This window comes from Oncorhynchus tshawytscha, linkage group LG28 (genome assembly GCF_018296145.1).
Source record: "Oncorhynchus tshawytscha isolate Ot180627B linkage group LG28, Otsh_v2.0, whole genome shotgun sequence".
In the NCBI taxonomy this organism is placed as follows: domain Eukaryota; kingdom Metazoa; phylum Chordata; class Actinopteri; order Salmoniformes; family Salmonidae; genus Oncorhynchus; species Oncorhynchus tshawytscha.
The window spans coordinates 31,280,383-31,305,725 of NC_056456.1; the positions used below are offsets into that span (position 1 = coordinate 31,280,383).

At 42.8% G+C, this 25,343-nt stretch overlaps 2 protein-coding genes across 5 annotated transcripts in view; both read right to left on the reverse strand.

Moving 5' to 3' along the window:
• LOC112244609 (homer protein homolog 3) overlaps positions 1–9,089 on the reverse strand; it is a 32,416-nt gene extending 23,327 nt beyond the window's left edge. For 3 of the 4 annotated variants that reach the window (XM_024412338.1, XM_024412335.1, XM_042308088.1), the window contains exons 1-5: positions 8,567–9,089; positions 8,170–8,218; positions 2,335–2,491; positions 459–590; positions 258–365 (exon numbers count right to left, since the gene is read on the reverse strand). In XM_024412338.1, coding sequence (XP_024268106.1) covers positions 258–365; positions 459–590; positions 2,335–2,491; positions 8,170–8,192 — 420 coding nt within the window. In that variant the 5' untranslated portion in view covers positions 8,193–8,218; positions 8,567–9,089. The other variant, XM_024412337.1, reaches the window with a different exon arrangement.
• Positions 9,090–15,291: 6,202 nt separating this feature from the next.
• LOC112244604 (regulator of nonsense transcripts 1) lies at positions 15,292–25,015 on the reverse strand. The gene is made up of 23 exons (XM_024412330.2): positions 24,665–25,015; positions 23,946–24,082; positions 23,730–23,819; positions 23,400–23,567; positions 23,031–23,211; positions 22,541–22,702; positions 22,344–22,431; positions 21,987–22,085; positions 21,704–21,812; positions 21,436–21,595; positions 21,218–21,336; positions 20,843–21,007; positions 20,260–20,374; positions 20,001–20,144; positions 19,227–19,440; positions 18,409–18,526; positions 18,130–18,286; positions 17,713–17,855; positions 17,261–17,435; positions 17,000–17,081; positions 16,524–16,918; positions 16,299–16,418; positions 15,292–16,141 (listed from the first exon to the last, which is right to left on the reverse strand). The coding sequence occupies exons 1-22, from the start codon at positions 24,830–24,832 to the stop codon at positions 16,302–16,304; spliced, it is 3,306 nt and encodes a 1,101-aa protein (XP_024268098.1). The 5' UTR covers positions 24,833–25,015; the 3' UTR covers positions 15,292–16,141; positions 16,299–16,301.
• Between the last annotated feature and the right edge of the window lie 328 nt (positions 25,016–25,343).

Below are 25,343 nucleotides of genomic sequence, written 5' to 3' on the forward strand. Positions count from 1 at the left end.
GTTCATCCTTCTTACGGCTTCCTTCCCATCTCTTTCCCAGCCTGCAAAAATACCTGGGAGATAGCAGGAGTTCCACAGACTCTCAAACGTTCCGCAGACATGGTTGTCTCAAAAAGATTTCTCAGAGGCTTTTCTCTTAAAAGCAGTTTAAATAGTCATGGAATAACTGGGCACTATACTTTGAACAATATCCCCAATGTTTCTAAAAGACCTCTGGAGTTTTAGCACTGAAGCACTGTGCTTATGTCAGAGCTCACCTGTGGGGCAGCGATGCTGAGAGCAGTGTTGACCAACTCCATCTTATCCTGGGACTTTTCACGTGCAAGACGGGCAGCCTCTTTCACCTCCTTAAACCGCTCAGAAAACTGAGGAGGGACAAGAGATAAATGTTTGTCCGTAATTAACTACATTATTTTAGGACACCAGACCCTTAATGTGCAGTGAATTGAGATCTTCACCTGGTGCAGCTGCTGCTCTGTAGCGAAGCCCAGGCCGTAGACCGTGTTGGCCCTGCTGTCCGCCCACTGGCCGAACTTCTGCGACGTCCTGGTGAACGTCATGCTCGGTGTGATGGTGCAGTTGATGATGGCCTGCGGATAGAGCAGAATCGCAATAGTGGAAACCAAGACTGTTCTCAGAGCAGACCTGGTCGTAGCTAGATATGTTCGAGTTGCGTCAGGGACAATTTCAGCATTTTTCCAGACAAAATCATGACCTACTGCAGTAGCAGTTACTCACCTCAGCTGATGAAAATCAATAGCTATCATGCTATACAAATAATGATTCATGTTTATGCCAAAGCAAGGACTTGCTTACTCAGAAAATAAGTAAAACATTTGGGCTCATAATGGGAGCATTTGCTTGTATTTTCAGAATATCCCAATGGATGGTTGCAAATGCGTTGTACAAACAGATGTTTAAACAAATCTGGAGTCTAAAAAAAACAGTTAACTCCTTTGGAAAGGTCTTTTGAGCCTAATAACGTGATAATGTGACATACCCATATTTCAGATTGGACCGTGGGTGCATTGGCAATCTATAGTTTGCATTATTTTTCAGATGTAACCAAGAAATGACTCTTTCTTTGACTGACCTACCCTTTCAACAGATTAACAAGCATTGCATCAGGCAGCCGTAGACATGGCTACAGCCCCTCATTTTGTTTCAGGTCACATGAGAAAAAACATTAAGCAGACCTATTTATAACCTTTTGCGTCAGCTGCAGAATTACTACAATATAACTGACTTAAACACCCAGAATCAGAGGACAAGGGCAGCTTAAAGAAGAGGAGGTTTTTTAACAAACGATTACGAGAGTCTGGGCCAACATGTTTCACATGACGTGGTACAAAAGATTACCACGTTGCCAGACACAAGACAAGGGGAATTGAGCTGCTGATCACAAGGTCTGCAGGGAGTGGGGAATGTGGGTCAGACCAGAGGTGTTAAGGGGAGATCAGATAGATTCCAGGGTGACATGGGGAGTTGATCCAAATCCAAAGCTTGTGAGGAAGACGAGCTTTGATGTTGTGAACGCTGTTAGGTGACATTGATGTTCACATTCCAGTTCTTCTTGACTTACCAATGGTTTAACTGGTTTTAAACTAATAAAACGTGTAGAACCACTGCTTTAATGTCTAGCATCGTAAACAACTAAGGTCTGGAAGGATAAATAACTTTACAGGGGAAAGTAAGAGTGAACAGAAACAATCTTAAACAGGTCCAGGCTGACCTGTTACATATTCCAGACTCATATTTAGCTACTCTCTTTTCCAAGCTGGACTATGCTATATTGGCTAGAAGAAGAAAATTGTGAACTTGAGACCATATTCTTAACCAACCCACTCAATCCTGTGAAAATCCCTCAAAAAGGATGTTTTCCCTTAAATCACAGTTTTCAACAAGACACATTCACATAATCCAACCGTGGCATGCATTCATGTTCCAGAGTCAACCCACTACACAGTACAGGGTTTCCACTAGTTGCCGCAGACACAAAGTCAAAATTGTCTATGTCGTAAAAGTTCATCAAAATGAAAATGTGTTTTTTGGTCTTAATTTTAAGGTTAGCTGTGTGGTTAAGTTTAGGGTTAAGGTTGGGTTAGTGACACTTAATTGGGGAGAACGGGCTCGTGGTAATGACTGGAGAGGAATCAATGGAATGGTTTCAAATACGTCAAACACAAGGTTTCCAGGTGTTTGGTGCCATTCCATTTGCGCCGTTCCGGACATTATTATGAGCCGTTAAAATCAAATTTTAAGAAGAGAAATTGTAAAAATAAGTGAGGTGACTGTGGTACCTAGTGACGACCACAGTACAGCTGCATGGCTCACCTTCGTACCACCCACGCTGATGATGCGGTACACGTTCCTGTTGCCGTCGTAGAAGAAGGAGACGGTGACGGCATGCTTGCTGGCGGGGATCCAGTTCCTCTTGGTGTTTGGGTCGATCTGGAACACATGGGCCCTGGCACTGAAGATTGGCTGCTCCCTGGGGAAAGGTGTGGACATGGAGCTAAGCATGTGAAGACAAATGGTGGCCAAGAGTTTCCTATTCCCTACAAAGCCCTGCAAATTTGAGTATGTGAAGACTTAACGAAAAGACAACTTTGTTTCTGACTCACAAATAAAGATTTTTCTGAATAATTATTTTATTATTAGTGCAGTGGAAGACTGACACATTTCTTCCATTGTTTAAAATATTGAACACTGTTCACTAAACAAATTGACAATTCATACTTTCGGACAAACGCATTATATTCTAATAGAGACTTACTGTTCATGTTCTGATGAATAAGAAATATTTGCAATTTCTTTGTGCTTTCGGGGAGGAACAACAACCTCCTAATCCTCCCATAATGGGACACAGCTCCCATACTTGACTGGCTGCCATAATGCTACAGATGTTGGTGTCACCTTTGGCAGCTCTCTCAATCCAACCCTAATTTGCCAGTGGTTGTGGTTAGCATAAGACTGTTGACTAAAAAGCTCTGAACCTTTGCCCAAGTCCCCTCCCCATCCCTTCTTCTTCCAGCGTGACCATGCTAAGTATCCTAGATACGAGGTAAATATTTCAAAGCAACAATGTCACTGGTGTTCTAGTATGGTTTGGCAACTGTGGCATGGAAAATTTCAACCCAACCAAATCCGAATGACAACAGTGGAAAGACCTCACACAGAGGGAGAGTTAAAGTGACTGTACGGAGCAGAGCAGACAATAGATTATAACCTACCTAAGTCTAACCTGTAAAAAAAAAATGTCATTCAAGAAGCCATTGGATTATGTACACAGTAAACTCAAAAGGATTATACCTTGATGCTACTGATTGACTGTTGCCCTTTTCACCCTCATCATATTCAATTCAAATCTGTAGGAGCTATGCAGGACAGAAAATCCACTGCAGTTAGAGGGTTGTTGGTACAAAGAAACCCACTAAATGTCATATCAACATGACATGGTCTTAGGTGTCTGACTGTTTACTACGTATGGATTAGCAGTAGTGGATGATTATAACAACATATGGTAGTGACGATCCTATCCATTTCATTGGCTGATGAAATCTAATAATTCAAATAAATCTATCACAAAAATCAAGTAGAAAATTGATGGATGATTTATGACATGGCAAATACCAGGTCACAGCGCACATTAAGCTGTATCCAAATGAAACTCAAGTCTGACCTCTTCAGTGACACACAAATCCAGTGATGGAGGTAAGCAGACACACGATCATACAATATCTTCGAAGGATTAATTTTAAATTAAAATTAATTAATTAATTATTTAAATTAATTGGATTTAATCCTTGTTCTGATTCTATATGCCAGGATCTCTAAATCTCAGGAGTTTTGGTGTACCATTTTAACTGCAAGAATTTGTTTACAATGACAACTATTGGTTGTCAGATAGTCTGTGCTATTACCTTCCATGTCAATACTTTGTCACTTTAACCCTACTGCAAATAACAACTATCACCATCAAAGACTCACAGACACACTCTCTCTCTCAAACACACGATGGGCTTGAGGAAGGAGACAGAAGAATTCTCTGTCTCATCACATGGTAATCCCCCTTTTGTCAGCTGATCTCATGCTTAATAACCAGCTTCTATAAGGCAAACAGTAACCCCCAGGCTCAGACAGACACTGATCAGAAGGTTGGCCAGACAGGGGACAGGAGCATTACTGTGGAACAGAGGGTTGGCCAGACAGGGGACGGGAGCATTACTGTGGAACAGAGGGTTGGCCAGACAGGGGACGGGAGCAGTACTGTGGAACAGAGGGTTGGCCAGACAGGGGACGGGAGCAGTACTGTGGAACAGAGGGTTGGCCAGACAGGGGACGGGAGCAGTACTGTGGAACAGAGGGTTGGCCAGACAGGGGACAGGAGCATTACTGTGGAACAGAGGGTTGGCCAGACAGGGGACGGGAGCAGTACTGTGGAACAGAGGGTTGGCCAGACAGGGGACAGGAGCATTACTGTGGAACAGAAGGTTGGCCAGACAGGGGACAGGAGCAGTACTGTGGAACAGAGTCAGCAAGATAGGCAACAGAGTTTGGCAGACTCAACGTTGAGACATGAAAAAGTAAAAGCTATCATGTTGGTACTTGGCACCAATGCTTCCCAAATCATTAGCTTACATATGATGCAATTGACGGACATTGTTGGGTTAAACTAAAATGCCTCTCTCTACGGTAAAGTTATTTTCATCATGGAGCGATGAAACTCACACAAATTATGAATACACAACTATACACTTACCTCCTACCGTAAAATGTGCTAATTATGTTGGCAGCCATTTAGAAAACGTTATCCAGGTCACACCACCACGTGATATCATTGAAAAGCGCAGAATGTCCTCTCATAGGAACAAAACACAGTGGCATGTATGGCCTCAAAGAGAAAGGCCATGAGAGACCTGAGGAAATGTGTCATGTTTTAGACGATTGTCTTTCTGTGGAAGCTAACTGGATAACGGATCATGTTAACATGTTAAACAGATGGACATGGCTTAGTAGGATGTGGTGTTGTGTGTACATATACTACACACACACACACGATCAGGGTTCGAATTATACATCCACTCTTGGGGTGTTGAAAATATTTGACCATTTTGTGGGGGGGGCTCACATTGATATTTCAATTATTATAAGAGGGCCTTGTTATGGGGTGCCCAGCCTCTCTAATTTTAACCCTGCACAGTTTGAAAATATTGATTGGTTTAATTATATTGTATATGTTCCAGCAGTTAAATAGGTGAGCAGAACTCCACCATGACAGGAAATAGCGAGAAGATCCCATTTCAGATAATTCAATTACTACATGGAAATTGGAAATTCCACAACACTACTTTATCGATAAATGCATTACCTAATAATCTATTACGGTTTACAACTGCTTTAATTCATGTTAATTAATGTACCCCTATTGTAGAAGTGTTAGCACTCACACTATCCATTTCTAACGGGTTATTACAGTTTATTGTTCTACACACTGTAAACAGAATAATTGACATGGATGCTCTTCTAGAGGAGATTCTGGGGCACACAGCGCTGGGAGAACTTCTCTCCTTGATTTAGTACAGCAATAATAGGTCAGGGCCTCAGAGTTATTTCAGAAATGTACTGCTCAAATAAGGTAGTGGTGGTCTCTGCAGTACCACTAACATCATGTGGGATAAACAGATAAACAGCACAAAAGCTAACTGATTTACTTTGAAAATCAAGTTTGAAGCCACTTAATATCAATATAAGATCAATAAACAATATAGCTAGTGTGATAATGTTATTAGATGCAAATCAACATCACTCCAAAACATTGATATGTAATTCCAGAGCATTACTACATACAGTCAGAAGTTTACATACACTTAGGTTGGAGTCATTAAAACTATTTTTTCAACCACTCCACAAATTTCTTGTTAACAAACTATAGTTTTGGCAAGTCGGTCAGGACATCTACATTGTGCATGATACAAGTAATTTGTCCGACAATTGTTTACAGACAGATTATTTCACTTATAATTTACTGTATCACAATTCCAGTGGGTCAGAAGTTTACATACACTAAGTTGACTGTGCCTTTAAACAGCTTGGAAAATTCCAGAAAATTATGTAATGGCTTTTGAAGCTTCTGATAGGCTAATTGACATAATTTGAGTCAATTGGAGGTGTATCTGTGGATGTATTTCAAGGCCTACCTTCAAACTCAGTGCCTCTTTGCTTGACATCATGGAAAAATCAAAAGAAATCAGCCAAGACCTCAGAAAAAAAAGTGTAGACCTCCACAAGTCTGGCTCATCCTTAGGAGCAATTTCCAAACGCCTGAAGGTACCACGTTCATCTGTACAAACAATAGTACGCAAGTATAAACATCATGGGATCACGCAGCCGTCATACTGCTCAGGAAGGAGAAGCGTTCTGTCTCCTAGAGATGAGCGTACTTTGGTGCGAAAAGTGCACATCAATCCCAGAACAACAGCAAAGGACCTTGTGAAGATGCTGGAGGAAACCGGTACAAAAGTATCTATATCCACAGTAAAAACGAGTCCTATAACGACATAACCTGAATGGCCGTTCAGCAAGGAAGAAGACACTGCTCCAAAACCGGCATAAAAAAGCCAGACTACAGTTTGCAACTGCACATGGGGACAAAGATCGTACTTTTTGGAGAAATGTCCTCTGGTCTGATGAAACAAAAATGTAACTGTTTGGCCATAATGACCATTGTTATGTTTGGAGGAAAAAGGGGGAGGCTTGCAAGCCGAAGAACACCAACCCAACCGTGAAGCACGGGGGTGGCAGCATCATGTTGTGGGGATGCTTTGCTGCAGGAGGGGCTGGTGCACTTCACAAAATAGATGGCATCATGAGGGAGGAAAATAATGTGGATATATTGAAGCAACAGCTCACGGCATCAGTCAGGAAGTTAAAGCTTGGTCGCAAATGGGTCTTCCAAATGGACAATGACCCCAAGCATAGTTCCAAAGTTGTGGCAAAATGGCTTAAGGACAACAAAGTCAAGGTATTGGAGTGGCCATCACAAAGCCCTGACCTCAATCCTATAGAACATATGTGGGCAGCACTGAAAAAGTGTGTGCGAGGAAGGAGGCCTACAAACCTGACTCAGTTACACCAGCTCTGTCAGGAGGAATGGACCAAAATCCATCCAACTTATTGTGGGAAGCCTATGGAAGGCTACCCAAAACACTTGATCCAAGTTAAACAATTTAAAGGCAATGCTACCAAATACTAATTGAGTGTATGTAAACTTCTGACCCACTGGGAATGTGATGAAAGAAATAAAAGCTGAAATAAATCATTCTTAGTACAATTATTCTGACATTTCAATTTTTTAAAATAAAGTGGTGATCCTAACTGACCTAAGACAGGGAATTTTTACAAGGATTAAATGTCAGGAATTGTGAAAAATTGGGTTTAAATGTATTTGGCTAGGAGTATGTAAACTTCCGACTTCAACTTTACTTGCTTTAATGATCAAACATCCACACACTATTATTACACTAACAATCCATAGGACACAAGAGACTAGTGTCAAGAATGGGGTGGCCAATATAGTCTTGAGGTTAGAACGTTGGGCCAGTAACTGAAAGGTCGCTGGTTCAAATCCTGCATCTGAAAAGGTGAAAACCTGTTGCTGTGCCCTTGAGAAGTTAACCTCAATTTCTCCAGGGGACCTGGACAATGGTGACACTGGATGTGACCCCACTCCTTGCGGGTGTCTCAGGGAGAGTTGGGATATGTAACAGAAAAAAAACATTTCCATTACACACTTGTACAAGTGTGTAACAGGACAGATATAACCTCCCGACACACAAATTATTATTCTCTCTCTTGTCCTGTAAAAGAAGAGGTCCTCTTTGCATCCCAAGGTCATTACACAAAGATTTTTACTGCCAACTGTCAAATGTTGGGATGGATCTCTTAATTTGGACTATGTAGTCAATATGCCTCAACTGAAACAAGGACACAGACAGAAGGGGCTATTAAGTAGGTGTTCTGGGTCAATATGCTACAACTGAAACAAGGACACAGACAGAAGTGGCTATTGAGTAGGTGCTCTGGGTCAATATGCTACAACTGAAACAAGGACACAGACAGAAGGGACTATTGAGTAGGTGGTCAGGGTGTAATATAACAGCAACTCACCTTTCTCGATGTTGAGGATACATCTTATAAGGCAGCAGAGGTATCCTTTCTATGGAAGAAAGAAATTAGCACACACTGACTGCATACATCAAGATGTTTTCATACAAAAAAATGTTTTAACATGAATACACAACTGGACTAGAAAATAAAAATTATGATAGATCCAAGTGTTCAGGGTGCCCTCGCTGCTTTTCAATGTATCATTAGAAATGTATAGGTACCCTACCTCAAGAACAAGGTACCCCAATATTAAAAAATTGTCCTGACCTTTTGAGATATGGTCCCGACTGACTGCAGAATAATAGCCTCAACTTTTCTCTCTCATAGCAACAGTCATTTACCAGCGTCCAATGCAATGAGTCAGTGAGAGTTGAATGGAGTTACTCGAGACACTCACCCCATTTCGTTGTAAAAGATGAATAAGATCTATTGGTCGAGCTGCAATGTGGGCTCCTTTATGTTGAACACTGGAGCTGTAATCCTTCCTCTTATTTGTGTCAGTATAGGGATGCTTCCGTATATCACCGGAATTGCACTGCAAAGGGCAAGAATTGGCTATGAATACTGTGGACATTCGCTGTCAATAAAATTATATGCGCTCTGTCCGTTCACTTGAAAAAGCTTGCCACGACGTCGGACATCGATGCCACCACGAAACTGGAGCAATGTGTATCATTAGCCACAGTCCGGCAGTCCATCATGTTTAGATTTCTCAGTTTTTCTTTCTGACTGCACTTCAGTAACCTTGTTGTAACGCAGTTCCTCGCGACGCTCAGGTTGTATTCCTCTTGAAGGTGCAATATGTGAGTGAAAAGCGTGCAGTCTTCTACACTGGTTACCAAGTATCGCTTGGCATGAGATACTTTTTTTATTGGTTACATTTCATATCCAGACAACACCAGCTGCGCGCGGTGCAGCGCTCTATGGCTACAATTTGCTACAGTTGGGGTTTCAACCCGTCTACATACACCACCACCTGCTGGTTACCGTTTGGTAGTGGGTCAAATTACGTTTAATCTAACACCGACAAAATTTACTTACAGTAGTTTAGAGTCTACTTCACGGTTGACCATTAGCAAATAGATTAGGCGTAATAAACACTAACTAGCCTGTATTTAATTTTCACATACCTCACATTAAAACAAATTCCTTGGGCTCACAAGGACACAATATTGCAGCCCCATGTAAACATGAGATTAGGGCCGCCTAGCCCAGATGTGAAGTCTATGAGCTCAGTGCTAGTAGTCAGTTAATCATAATTCCTGTCATTTATCAAAAACAAGTTCAATTGTCCATCACTTAAAATGAGTGAAAAGAAACCTTTATTTTTTTCAAAGATGTTACAAGGATGACATTTCAGTGAGAGTATAACAGATGACCAAATAACTAGAATCATAATCAAGCAATTTCCAAGAAGAAAGAAACATCACTTCACTCCAAAGTAAAACCCTGCAGAAGCAAATAATGAAAATAAATGATACTAGGATGACACCAGCTATGGGGGGAGAAAGAGGACAAATCTAGACTATTTTGTGTCCTAATTGAAGGTTCTTGGCATTCCAAAATCCCTGTAACCCATGAGACACTCAAGAGTGGGGTTTTGTTTGAACGATATTTGAAGATGAGTAAAGATCAGTTACCATTTGTAGTGGACCAATATTTAATCTACTTGAACTCATTTCATACCCTAACCATTTAGTTGTATTGCAGCAGCAGTTTATTTTCTCTTCAGGAGTTCCCCTTTTGAAACATTAGGCTAATTTCATAAAGATACATGAATGTTTAGTGATGAAACCTGATAATTGAGGTGTACTAACGAACAGCACATGCACAGGTTGTCAAATAGGTAACGCTGTCAAAAATAACACATTTTCAAAATGTATTTGGAGGGATGTGGTTAATGTCTAGAAGATATGGATAGGTACAAACACATTTAGTCAGAATGGGTAACATCTTAAAATGTCTTTCCACAGGTGTTCATAACAGAAAATGTTTAACCACATTAGCATACGACAATGACTTCTGAAAATCATAGCCTAACACGACTCAGCAAAATGACATAAAAATTGTCAGATGACAGTATCACACATGGAATGGAGGGTACCGTAATGAATCACGAGTGATGGTTACATACAATTCAGAATTAAAGATTTCAGACCTAAAACTCAACACAGCAGGGAAGTGACAAGTAGGATTATCACAAAATACTACTTTTACGTGAGAAATTTTACCATCAATGATACAAATTACAGTGCCTTCAGAAAGTAATCACATTTTGTTGTGTTAGAGCCTGAATTGAAAATATATTAAAATTGAGATTGTGCCACTGGCCTACATACAATTCCCCATAATGTCAAAGTGGATTTACTTAATTTTTTAAATACAAAATAATAAAAAATGAAAAGCTGAAATGTCCTGAGTAAACAAGTATTCAACCCCTTTTTTACAGCAAGACTAAATAAGTTCAGGAGTAAAAATCACTGTGTGCAATAATAGTGTTTATCATCTCTGTACCCCACACATACAGATCATTGTAAGGGCTCTCAGTCAAGCATTGAATTTCAAGCGCAGATTCAACCATAAAGACCAGGGGAGGTTTTCCAATGCCTCGCAAAGAAGGGCAACTATTGGTAGATGGGTCAAAAAATTAAATAAGCAGAAATAGAATATCCCTTTGAGCATGGTGAAGTTAATAATTACACGCTTTGGATGGTGTATCAATACACCCAGTCACTACAAAGATGCAGGCGTCCTTCCTAACTCAGATGCCGGAGAGTAAGGAAACCATTCAGGGATTTCAACGTGAGACCAATGGTGACTTTAAAACAGTTAAGAGTTTAATGGCTGTGAAATCCATCCTCAGTTCAACATTGTAGTTACACACAATACTAACCTAAATGACAGTGTTTTTTTTTTTTTAAACCTGTACAGAATTAAAAATATCACAAAACATGCATCCCGTTTGCAATAAGGCACTAAAGTAAAACTGCAAAAAAGTGTGTTAAAGAAATTAACTTTGTCCCGAATACAAAGCGTTGTGTTTGGGGCAAATCCAATACATTACTGAGTACCGCTCTCCATATGTTCAAGCATGGTGGTGGCTGCGTTATGTTATGGGTATGCTTGTCATCAGCAAAGATTAGGGAAGTTTTTTGGGGGATAATTTACAATATAGTTAAGAACAAGCAAAATCAAAGAGGAAAACCTGGTTCAGTCTTCTTTCCAACAGACACTGGGAGACTAATTCACCTTTCAGCAGGACAATAACCTAAAATACAAGGCCAAATATACACTGGGATTTGCTTACCAAGATGACATTGAATGTTTGACTTTGAATCAGCTTAACAATCTATGACAAGACTTGAAAATGGCTGTCTGTCAAGTTGGTTGTTGATCATTGCTAGAGGTTGAGAATTTTAAAAGTAATGTACAATTCAAGTTAGAAATATTTAGGACTAAAACTAAAAACATTGTATTTGGGACACTAAACATCAACTAAATCTTGTAATGAATAATGTGGAATTTTATCAAGTTGAGGAGACTAAACTGCTTGGAGTAACCCTGGATTGTAAACTGTCATAGTCAAAACATGTTGATGCAACGGTACCTAAGATGGGGAGATGTCTGTCTTCTTAACTATCAACAAGGCAGGTCCTACAGACCCTAGTTGTGTCTCACCTGGACTACTGTCAAGTCGTGTGGTCAGGTGCCACAAAGAAGGATTTACAATTGGCTCAGAACAGTGCAGCATGGGTGGCCCTTAAATGTACACAGAGAGCTAACAATAATATGCATGTCAATCTCTCATGGATCAAAGTTGGAAAGATTTAGTCAATCACTATTTGTTTTTGTAAGAAGTATTGACATGCTGAATGCACACCCATGCATATCCCACAAGACATGCAACCAGAGGTCTCTTCACAATCCCAAAATCCAGAACAGACTACACAGTAGTACATAGAGCAATGACTACATGGAACTCTATTCCACATCAGGTAACTGATGCAAGCAGTAGAATCAGATTTAAAAAACAGAAAAATACACCTTATGGAACAGTGGGGACTGTACACATGGATGTTGTATTGTAGATATATGGTAGTAGAGTAGTGGCCTGAGGGCACACACTTAATGTGTTGTGAAAAGTGTTATGAAATGTTATGTAATATTTTAAATTGTATATTACTGTTTCTGGACCCCAGGAAGAGTAGCCTCTACCTTGGCAGGAACTGATGGGGATCCTTAATAAATACAATAGAAATACAACAAAATGGAATAAGAGGTATGAATACTTTCTGAAGGCACTGTGCATCAATGATTCTCCATGTGACAGGGTAGGTCTACTACATGTTTGAATATTTATGTATTGGTAGTTTTATCAAAATTAGGACATTCAAAAGGGGAAAGTAAAATTTCAACTTCAACCGGAAAAAAGGGTTCTCACAATCTACCAAATACATTGGGGGGGTGGGGGTAGGCTTGAAAACACAACCCTAGGCAACACAGTGACTAGGATCTGGTTTAAGGTATGGACTCTTGGCATAATGGAACTACGTCACTACTTTATCCACTTAGATAAAATACAAAAAAGTAGCTAGAGATCACAGAAGTTATTTTTAATGAGTGCATTTAGCAAGTGGCTAGTTTGCATAAACTACCTTCAATAAAACCCCTGCAAAAGTTTTGCCTACAAACTTTAGTTTAGAATCGCAACGTTCTGGCATGTCTGCCTCGTTGTTTGTTGGGAGAGTCCCTGGAAAATATTTTTTCCCTTACACTACATTACCAAATGTATGTGGACACCTGCTCATCATTCCAAAAATCATGAGCATTAATATAGAGTTGGTCCCCCCCTTTGCTGCTATAACAGCCTACTCTCTTCTGGAAAGGTTTCCTTGGAACATTACTGCGGGTGGGGACTTGCTTCCATTCAGCCACAATAGCATAGTGAGGTCCAGCACTGATGTTGGGCGTTTAGGCCTGGCTCGCAGTTGGCATTCCAATTCATCCCAAAGGTGTTCGATGGGGTTGAGGTCAGGCCTCTGTGCAGGCCAGTCAAGTTCTTCCACACTGATCGACAAACTATTTCTGAATGGACCTCGCTTTGTGCACGGGGGAATTGTCATGCTGTTGCCACGAAGTTGGAAGTCCAGAATCATCTAGAATGTCATTGTACTAAGGGGCCTAGTTGAAACCATGAAAAACAGCCCAACCATTATTTTTCCTCTACCAAACTTTACAGTTGGCACTATGCATTGGGGCAGGTAGCTTTCTCCTGGCATTCGCCAAACCCAGATTCTTCCGTCGGACTGCCAGATGGTGAAGCGTGATTCATCATTCCAGAGAACGCATTTCCACTACTCCAGAGTCCAATGACGGCGAGCTTTACACCACTCCAGCCAACGCTTGGCATTGCGCATGGTGATCTTAGGCTTGTGAGCGGTTGCTCGGCCATGGAAACCCATTTCATTAAGCTCCCGATGAACAGTTCGTGCACTGATGTTGCTTCCAGGGGTAGTTTGGAACTATGTGTTGCAACCGAGGACAGACTAATTTTACAAGCTACGCCCTTCAGCACTCAGCGGTCCCGTTCTGTGAGCTTGTGTGGCCTACCACTTTGCGGCTGAGCCGTTGTTGCTCCTAGACGTTTCCACTTCACAATAACAGCATTTACAATTGACTGGGGAAGCTCTAGCAGGGCAGGAATTTGACAAACTGACTTGTTGGAAAGGTGGCATCCTATGACAGTGCCACATTGAAAGTCACTTAGCATTTCAGTAAGGTCATACTATTTCCAATGTTTGTCTATGGAGATTGCATGGCTGTGTACTCGATTGTATATACCCATCAGTAACAGATGTGGCTGAAATAGCCAAATCCACTCATTTGAATCGGTGTCCACATACTGCTGGAAATATAGTGTAGGTAGTGACAGTTCCTCTATGCTAAAAGAGTCCATCATTGGGGCGTTCCTGTGCCCAGGCATTGATGGCATTTAAAGTATCAGCTAACCACATATGTTATAGCAATATGTCAGTTAATGACATAGTTGATGACAGGGCATGCAACCACTGATTGCACGTATCAATGTCTGACCAGGGGAACACGAGAATTGAAACCAGACCCTAGTCACGTTCCCCTGCTCAGACATAGCATGTATCAACCATTGGTTGCATGGCACAGCCTCGACTATGTCGTCAGGGACCAGATTGCTATGTATCTATCTATCTATCTATCTATCTATCTATCTAGCTATCTATCTATCTATCTATCTATCTATATATAACGATCTGGCCTGCATCAGCAAAGGAACGCACCCACTGGTTTGCCTAGGGTCAGGTTTGAGACTAGATCTGTGGTGGGGGCTACACAAATCTACACCATAACCTTTCATGGGCACTAAATATAAATGTACCTACTGTGTCTACAACACCAACATACAAATATTTATTCTCATCCTCTGCCACATACTGACAGAAATGCCTCCCTTCGGTCAACAAACTCATCAAGGTATGGTCAGAAATTATGTATTTATATTTTTAAGTGAGTTCATAACCTTCATTCAGTTATCATTTTCACATGGGCCAATGACAGCCAGTACTGAATACCTACATTTAGCAGTTGCCAGAGGCTTCTAACCTTCCTCAGTAGTCAGGTCCAGACTTCCACTTGTGAATACTGCGGAGTCTAATCCCAGTAGTATTCACACACTTCATTACTATAACCTCTCTGAACATACATTCTTGTTCCCTTGCAACACCTCTTATGAGTTGTTGACCAACAAAGAAAAACATGATTTAATTCATAATTTCATGTTTAAACTTGGGTCTCTAGGGATAACTTCTCTGCTTAATGTGGATTAATCAATTAGCCATGTAGCCATGCAAATGATATGTGCATTCTACAAGTGCTTTCTTTGTGGCATTTCATGTCTGTGAAGCTGTGACTAATTTTAAAGTAATAATTTGGAGGTCATTTTAAAGAGCAAGTGATGACTGCTTTTTCGATTACAATAAATTGGTTATGGTAATCTTTTTACTCTCCTTTTTGTACTACAGATAGACTTAAGAAAAAAACTAAAACCTGTCTCGCAAACTACAGATCTTTCAAGTCCACCACTTCAGATCTCGAGACAATAATGTTTCCTTTAATTGTTTCAAGAGCCATTCCACCACTTATCCTTCAGAAAGACCAGAGCGGAAAGCCAGTGAAATTCACCAGCTTTCAAAACCTCTGCAACAACAGACCTCATGTAGAAAACTTTCCAACTCAAAGTTGAAAAAGATGAATGGTCAGTATTCTTCCGACTCCTGCACCATTTGATTCCGTTTGAGACGTTCAACAAGACCATTCTTGGTCTGCCCAAAACCTCTCACCTCTCGCTCAAACATGTTCAAATGCAGAGCATGAGCACGGATCAACTTTGAGGTTAGAAATTTTCCCAAATCGACTGACTGCTTCAAGAGTTTCGGCCCCTTTTTCCCATCGCTAGCTGGCAGGAGACGGTTTTGTAGAGTGAGGTTGGAGGGTTGTGTGAGAACTCTTCTCAGTCTCTCTGCTCCGAGAACAATGTCCTCAGCCAACTAACTTGTGGTCCCTGGGGGAGAAGAGGTGGCAGGGATGTGACTCCTGTGACCCCATTGAGGATCCATGACCTTTCACCCCTCGACTTATCAAAGGGCTTGTCGCTCCGACGCTGCTACCCCAACGTATGCTGCTTCTCCTTTTCTCCGTGTGCGAGCAGCGCCTTCTCTCTCCCTCCTCCTCGCTCTTGTCCTGTCCAGCTCTACCCCCATTTTTCTCTCACTCTTGTGATTGGTTGGTTTCTCTCGGTCTCTCTCCTGTTGCTTTCACACAGTGGTGCTTCAGTTGTAGCAGTGGAAAACGGGTATCCATATGTTCTTTTTTTGATATTACCCAGATTAAAATGGCGACGAACTAAGCTCAGCACAGGCCTAGCTCCTTTTCCCACAACCTAAGAGTCAAATAAAACAAAGATTACTTTTATACCCTGACAAAGACGAGATATAAAATAGCTTCTGGTATCCTATTTACTCCACCTGATATTACTACAGCAACAGTTGGCTTAGCTCATAGAATATAGAGCAAAAAGTTCCAATGTAGTCTCTTACACTCTAGTACTGGGACAGTCCAGTCACACCATGTTGATAAGCTCTTTCCCCTTGGTAGGTGGAGTCTTGGGAGAGGGCCACGTCAATCTGGGACTTGAACTCATCGCCAAGGTAGCTGTCCTGTAAGAAAAACAACAAAGGAGAAGCTTTTAGCCTGCATGTACATGTCTGTCGGAGCAAGAACGTCTGCCATGAGAAACAAATGTAAACGTTCTTCTGCTTTACCTGAGAGAGTTCAGGCTGGGAGAGGCCAGGCTGGCTCATCTGGGAAGGCTGGCTCATGGTGATGTAGCCCTGTGTGAGGGGTCCCTGGGAGAAGGGCTGGGAGCCCAGGTCCTGGCTGGCCTGGCTGCCACTCATGAGGCCGTGCTGCCCGCTGCCCCCGCCGTGGTTCCCCATGCCACGGCTCCGCTGGCGCCCACCTCGCACCCCTCCGCCGCCCGCCTTACCCTTCATACCTCCACCACGGCCTGCTGGGGGGCAGTGGACCTGGCCCAGGTAGCCTGGCGGCGGCATGGGGGGCATGACCAGGTTGAAGGGAATGTTCATGGAGGCCATGGGGCCCGGACCAATCATGCCGATCTGGTCGTGGGTCTGGAAGTACATGTTGGATGAACGTCCTAGAAGAAAAGAAAACATATTGAACAATGGCAAAACAGGTAAAGAGAGACACAAGTTTACAGTTTGACATAGTCTCTCACCAGTGCTGCTGCGGTCATACACAGATCCAGGAATAAGAGCCTCCCTTGCATCATACATGGCTGTGCTCATGAAACGGCCCCCCTGAAGAACCCACACATGAAACAAACATTTCAGTAAGTCTAACACACACACACAGTAGCCTATGCACATATTTTTATAATGGTCTACTGGCAAAGTAAAGTCATGAAAGTAAACACCACGCACTACATAAAGTTGTACATAATCCAACACACATGGGTTTAGGGGGGGGGACGACTCACAGGGTTGATGGCGTTGACCAGCTTGCGGGGCTTGCTGAACTGCATGAGGCTCTCCCTCAGGTTGTTGAGGGGTCCCTCCACCAGAACCTTCTGCTCCTTATAGTAGTTGAGTAGGTGGTTCCACAGAGGCTGCTTGGACAGGGCCTTGGGGTTGCCCACGATGATAACCCCATACCTATACACACACACAAATAAATAGGACATAGTTCCTTAGAAACACTTCCTTCACAGATATAGAAAATAATATGATGTAAATCATTTCTCTTTGCAGTGTGACAGTGTTTCAGATCAAGTAATGACATTTTGCTCTGAGGATTTAGAAATTGTTGACATAATTCCAAATACAAATATTAAAATAGTCTTGCAAAACTTGAAAGACAGGATAATGCTACAATTTTCTTGTTATCTGTTGAGCATCAGGAGACAGAGAGAATGGTCCATGTGTTGTTTACCTGGCCCTGGTGAGAGCCACGTTGAGACGGCGTGGGTCGTTGAGGAAGCCAATGCCCTGGTGCTCGTTGGCTCTGACACAGGACAGGATGATGAAGTCCTTCTCTCTGCCCTGGAACGCATCAACGCTGGCTATCTCCACCTCCTGAGGACAGCCAAGAGACAGGAAAGCAATTAGATAAGCTAACATAGACGCACCATTCCACCATCCATTGGAATGTTTTAAGTGAAGGCCAAACTGGATGAATGATTCCATGAGCACATTACTAAACTGATTTATTTAGATTTATGCACTCCCATTTCAAGCTATAACTATATTTCAAACTTGCTACATTATAGTGAGAATATGACTGACAGACTGGAGTGCTGCAGCGGACAAGATTGGTCACATATTATAGAGCCAAGCCTGTGTTTTGTACCTGGTAGAGCTTGGTGTGGAGGGAGCCACTGAACTGCATGTACTGCACCAGGTAAGACCTCTGGCCCTCGTAGGGGGTGATGATGCCTATCTGGTCAGGCTTGGCCCCAGCCTTTAGCAGCCTGGTGGTGATCTTCTCCACGTTGGAAGCCTCAGTTCTGTACAGCGGGAGAGAGTGAAGAAAACCTTATTAACAAAACATACCCTTTTTATGACTGGAGTCATAAATGGTCAGTGTACGAAAGCACTGGAATGACAAATGCTTCAGTTTGTCAAATACCTGTTAAGATAGGAGGTTCCAGAGCTTGCAATTTCTTCTTGGCCCAGGGTCACGTAGAAGAACATGGGCTTGTCTGGTTGTGGCCACTGGAAGTCAAAGCCTTTCTTGATGCGGTCAGCTGTGTAAGTAAAATAAAAATGGGTCAAGAAAAGGAGTTAGTAAAATGTACATTTAGGTGAATCCAGATTTAAGTGTAAATTAAGCCAATGTCGTGTATTACCTTTTTATATGGGTGTTTTACATCTGGTGCAAGCTGAGTAAATATGGCTGTTATAAGGCAATTCATGATTGTTCTGTTTTCTTGTTCCTTAGAGACATGATCTAAACTACCCAACCAGTTTGTAGACAACAGGGAGCCCATTCCCCTCTTGCTGGACAAGCACATCAGGAGGACAAGCTAACCCTCACCTGTATTTACGAGAATTCTATAGACGGGATGGTTGACAACGTCCAAAACGATGCACGTAGGCAGTGTGGTGATTTTGAACGGTTAGATAGCTTTCCATGTGAAAAATCATGGTTGGCCCGTGTCAGCTAGTTGTATCTTGTTATCGATACCATGTCTTGACTCATGTCATGTCTATGCTAGTATGGTTCACTAGTTAGCTAACCAGCAACTGTAACAACGTATTTGAGAGACAAGTGCTCATTGTGCAAATGCATTTACGTTTTCAATAAACATTTGGAGACTAAATATAGTTTACAACAGTCTATGCCAACCCAGTCTGTTCTGCGCCATAGTTGCGCACGCCTCGGTTTTGTTGCTAAACAACCAACCCATGTACATACTGGCCCAGTTCCATTCCTCACAAACTTACCTGCGGTGACTCCGTTCTGCAGGGAGCCCTCGTAGAAGATGTTGGAGGGGAAAGCGCTGAGGGCCGGGTGCATACGGTACTGCACCTGCAGACGGATGGGCCTGATGCCAAGCACCACGAGACGCTCAAACAGGGACTGGGACAGGCCCGCCTTGGCAGCCTTCTTACACATCACTACTGGACCCAGCTGGCAGTGGTCTCCCACCAGGATCAGCTAGAGAGAAAGAGAGAGAAATCATAGATTTAGTACAAAAAGAAAGGCTATTCCAATTCAAATCCATTGTTGTGTGGTGTAGGAACTAGTATTGGGCATAGCATTTGCATGTGTTTATTTGCTATATTGTAATTACTTTGCCACCATGACCTATTTATTGCCTTACCTCTCTTAACCTACCTCATTTGCACATGCGCTATATAGATTTTCCTACTGTATGTTTGTTTATTCCATGTGTAACTCTGTGTTGTATGTGTCGAACTGCTTTGCTTTATCTTGGCCATGTCGCAGTTGCAAATGAGAACTTGTTCTCAACTAGCCTACCTGGTTAAATAAAGGTGAAATAAAAAAATATCACAACTCAGAGAAAGTAGTGCCCGTCTCAGTGTCAAATTCAACCAAGCACAAACATCCGGAGAAAGGTGATAAATGTAACTGCACATTTCCCTCAGCAACAACCTTTGATAAACATTCTGTATAAGAAAGAGAGAGAAGTAGGGACCTGTCATGGAGCTAACTGACTGGACATAATGTATCGTAGAGATTGCCCTGAGACATACCTGCTTGGCCCCCAGTATGACAGGCACCATACACTCTGGCTCAGTGGCCTGGGTGCTCTCATCAATGAGGATGGAGCGGAACTGCATCTTGGCCAGGCGGGGGTCTCCTGCCCCCACACAGGTACAGCAGATCACATCAGCATTCTGTGGAGCAGAGATGGGAGATGTGGTCAGTGATAATCAACCTCAGGGAGTAGTGGAATTATGCCATTTTAGGACTTTGTGTTAAGAGAGTGTGTGGAAAAGGAGCAGGTGTTACCATAAGTAGTTCCCTCTCTGCGGTGCGCTTCAGGGCCCTGTAGCGCTTCTCGTCCGAGGAGGACAGCTCCCCAGTCTCGTCCTTCAGCTGCTGGAGCTTCTGAAGCTCTGGTATACTGCATACAGATACAACAAAAATACAAACTGAGAAACCAGTACTCTTTAGTGTGGAGAAATTATGTGGCCTATGATGAAAGTTCAGAAAAGCTGCAAGACAGAGAAAATGCCTCTGAACATGAACTGAGAATCCATGCTTTCAAACTGAGGCAACTCATATTGCCCGTAGCCGAGTTCTCTGCCAGGGCGGCAGGTAGCCTAGTGGTTAGAGCGTTGAGCCAGTCACTGAAAGGTTGCTGGATCGAATCCCCGAGCTGACAAGGTTCTGTCGTTCTGCCCCTGAACAAGGCAGTTAACCCACCGTTCCTCGGTAGGCTGTCATTGTAAATAAGAATTTGTTCTTAACTGACTTGCCTAGTCAAATAAAATAAAATAAAAGTGGAATCGATCCTTTGTCTCCTGAGTTAGCAGGACACCTGATAAGATGAAGACACCATATTCCTCTCTCGATAGCAGTCCCAGGTTACCTGTCCATGTTGCGGATCTGGTTGTGCAGAGCCAGGAAGGACACAGGGGAGTCAATGGCCTCTCTGCTCTTGGCAGACAGCCTCACCACCTTCAGACCTGACATGTGGATCTTCTCAGTCAGCTGGTCCACCGCAATGTTACTGGGAGCACACACCAGCACAGGCCTGAGGACACACACAACTGGTGTTAGGGATGGACAAGAGCGATTATAAAACCTTTAGGTTGGTCAATTTAGAAAAAAGATATATTTTGCAATGATGATCTCTGCCAAGACTAGATAGACTATAAGAGTAGTTACTCTTATAGTGAAAGTTATTTTCTTATAAGTACTGTATATGGTTAAGTACTGTATATATTAAGTGAACACATCTTACCCGTTGCCCTGTCTGGCCAGGTGGTACACTACAGTGGCAGAGGTGACAGTTTTCCCCGTGCCAGGGGGCCCCTGGATGAGACTGAGAGGACGCTGCAGCACAGTCTTCACAGCATATACCTATGTGATGACATTTTAAAATGCCAAACTGTCAGCAAATATCGTTTTAGAAGGGATAACTCAAATCTACTCATAACTTCTGCATATGGTAACACCCACCTGTGAGTGGTTGAGGTCAGGCAGGCCCTGGGCGGTGAAGCGTTTGGGCAGCTGACACTTGATGACCACATCCTCCACCTCGTGACCCAGCAGCTTGTGGTAGATGTACCCGGACACAGAGGTCTCATCCACGGCAAAGGTCTTCAGGGCACTTTGCATCCTGGAGGAAAGTTTGAAACCGTGTGTAATATTAAGTCCATTGCCAAAAGCAAGCCTAGCTCAACCAATTTGTTGCGTTTCATATGGATTGGTGTCAGGAGGTTCCTACCGGTCAAAGGAGGTGGACTTCCACACAAAGTCAACCTGGAAGTTGTGTGGTACTTCCACGGGGGCCCCAGCACTGCTCCTCAGCTCAATGGCTATCTCATCGCCATAGTCTTATCACAGGATTAAGGACAACACGCCACATAACACCTATTCCTTCCAGAGACTAATGCTATCAATGTGGTCAGTGAGACAATCATTCCCAAACTCATTTTTGAATTTGAATCAAATAAGTAACGAAGAGTCAAAGGTAACATAAGAGCATAATGATTTTTAACAAAGGATACTGTCTGGGACTTTGATGACATGTCCAATGCCTTTCCAGAGTGGGGCAAGGTCTCCCTTGTACCTCAGGCAAATCTCATCTCCCTGCATCAGGCGCATGTCTTCAGAAATACAGTGAATAGTAGAAAAAGAACAGCAAGGACAAGGGAATTGGCTGATGAAAAGCACAATTTAGAATCCATAGACTTTAGGACATTAGTCATACAAACCTAGAATCGCACACACACACACATACAGACTCAAGACTAGAAGACACTCCGGCATGCTCATCAGTGAGAACGTGAGGGAGGTTGTGGCCGGAATGGAATGGACATGGAACACTTGTGAACACTGACGTTGATGAACAAAAAATGAATTACCACCTGAGTCCGTCTTGGGAAGGCTGAAATAAGCAATCCGCTTTTTATTGAGTCCCAAGTCCCACCTGACAGTAATATTGTCTTGGGTCTGTGAAACAAACAGATGAGACGGCAATGAATTAACCATCTAAAACCAAACCGTCTTTACCGTGACATCCAAAAGCAGGAGGAGCTAGCCTGAAAACAGTAGAACTTACCTGGGACTCTTTGAGTTTCTTATCATAGTCAGCCTCCAGTTTGACCAGGGGGCCAAAGATGTTCTGGTACTGGTAGGCATCCTCGTAGCGCAGCAACACGTGCTGAGGCTCCTCGTCCACGCCGGGCTTCTCCAGGTCCTCCAGAGTGGCTGTGGGGTTTTCCTGAAGACACCCAGTCAAACAACAGCCACAGATAAAGAGCACTGCTTACTTTATTTGAGAAATAAAATTCATAATAAAAGCCAGTAGCTCTCCATGACCAAAGTAAAAGGCCACTGGCCTACAGTAAACCACTGGGTTAACTCTTGCTAAATTCACATTAATGTAATTTAGCTGACGCTCTTATCCAGAGCCACTTACAGTAGTGAGTGCATATATTTTCATATTTTTCGGTACTGGTCCCCCGTGGGAATCGAAACTACAGCCCTGGCGTTGCTAGCACCATGCTCTATCAACTGAGCCACACAGGACCATAAGGTAGTTTATGAACCTTCCAGAGCTCCTCAAGCTTGTTTATCTGCTGGGCGGTGATCTGGCGGGCCCGGAGCTGCTCCTGCTCAGAGGGGATCTTAACCAGCCAGGACAGGAAGCAGCGGTCCTGGATCAGCGGCTGCCACTGGGAGCTGTCCCAGTTGATGTCTTTCAGACTGCTCTGACTGGCACATGGCTGCCTGTATAATCACACACAAACAATACGTCCATTAATGCACTCCACTACAAAATCACTTTGATTCAATGATAAGAGCTATTGGATTATGGGTCCAAAAAGGGCCAAGAACATTTTGAAAAATAGGACATCTGATCATTGTGAAACAGAATGGTGCAAAAATGGTTAGTAAACACCATAGACCGGCTTTACCTGCAAAGCAGTACCACCACAGAGTCTGCCTTGGCAGGGATGAACCCCAGGAGGAAGACGTTGCGACAGCCACAGTTGTAGCACTCCAGCACCGTCTCCCCCAAAGGACCATCCTTGTGCAGAGTCACCTCCTTGGACTTGGCTCTGACCAGGTGGTTCACAATGTGGCTGAGAGAGGAAAATATGAACAGATTTTGCAACATTTCTGATAGACATTTATAAAATGTCCTTTGGGACTCATGTGCCTCACATTCTACTTCGTGTGTGTGTATAGTCTTCCACATAGACGCCAACTACATTTAGCTAAGTTGGTTGTTCTTTGGAGCTTACCTGCCAGATGTATTGCCACGTCCATTGCAAAACCACTTCTTGCTGGTGTTGCAATACACCACACAAGCAGGATCGTGAATGCCACAGTAACTTGGGAAAACAAAACAAGGATAATGTCACAACCGTAAAAACTTTACAGGGAGGAAAACAAATATTTATTATGAACTCTGCAAGACAGCACCAAAAGATCAATCAAAAGATATTTCTGAACATTACCTGCATGCATGGACTGGGAGGTCTTTAGTATAATAGCTGTCTTCCTCGTCTTCTTCAAAGTTCAACTCTGCAAGAAGTTGACTTGCTTTCACAACAGGGTCATCCCCATTCTGCTGTACTCCATCAGGCCCATTCACCTGGAGAAAACATGGACATTTCATTTCAATAGCGGCGGGCAAAATAATGTAAATAACCTGGAAATGGACACCATCACAGATAACGTTTTAACTACAAGTGCAACAGACAGTTAGTAAACTAACGTTAAAGTTAGTTAGCTATCAAATGCACTCGTAGCAAGCTCACAGCAGTTAGCTAGCATGCCTGCTATGTAACGCGGGCAGATAATGAATTTAGGAATGCTACACTCAGTGCCATGGCGTTATCAACAAAATGACAGGCTGCTTGACAATCTTGGTGTCCATCCCACAACGCGTACAAGCAAATTAGCTAATACTAGCATGCTAAATTATATGTAAACATGCTGGCTAAGTTAACTGGTTAGCCAGCTACGTGGCCTCTGAGACAGATGCATGTGTTTTCTTTGTAACTATACAGCTAGCTACCAGCGTGCTAGCTGTGCTAACATAGCTGCTTCTGCTAATATAGCTAGCCAGTGTGCTAACTATCTCCAAGGTTCCGTATGTACAATACCCTGTAGCTTGTTAGCGAGTTTTTATTTGCTAGTTTGAAACCATACAGGCAACAAAAATTACACGAACCTGATTTTCCAACTGACTCTGCGTTTGGCCTGTTTGAGTCTGGCTCGGCAGGGTAAAATCCGTGAACTCATACTCCGAACCCTGGGTATCTGCTCCAAGCAGCTCCGCTTCCTCAGTGTCCAGGAACGTGAGAGTCTGCGAGCTCGGCCCGTACGCCTCAACACTCATTTTCTCCACCAACAGTGATATTTCAGAATGATATTTTAAATTCAATCGCTAACTAAACAAAGTGTAGATATCCCTGCCAAAATTAAACTTAAACAAATATCGAAATACCTAAGCACATGAATAAACTGAGAACACACCGTCTCGTGAGCCTCAACTCCCACTCGAAGTAATGACGTAACACCTTGCACACAGCACAAAATGCAAAGAGCACATCAAAGGTCGTCAAATTTGACAAAAGCTGGATCCCTTCTAGCCATAACCACATTCAAAGTGTCCATGGCATAACGTTTACACAAAAGGGGAATATTTTTCACAATCCTTGATTAGGCCTAGAGTCAGAATGTGTTTATCATGTCCAGTAATTTAGAAGATGCTGTTATCCAGAGCAACTTACAGGAGCAGTTACTGTAGGGTTGAATGCCTTGCTCAAGGGGCACACTGACAGATTGTTTTAACCTAGTCGGCTGAGGGAATCAAACCAGCAACCTTTTGGTTAATAACACAACACTCT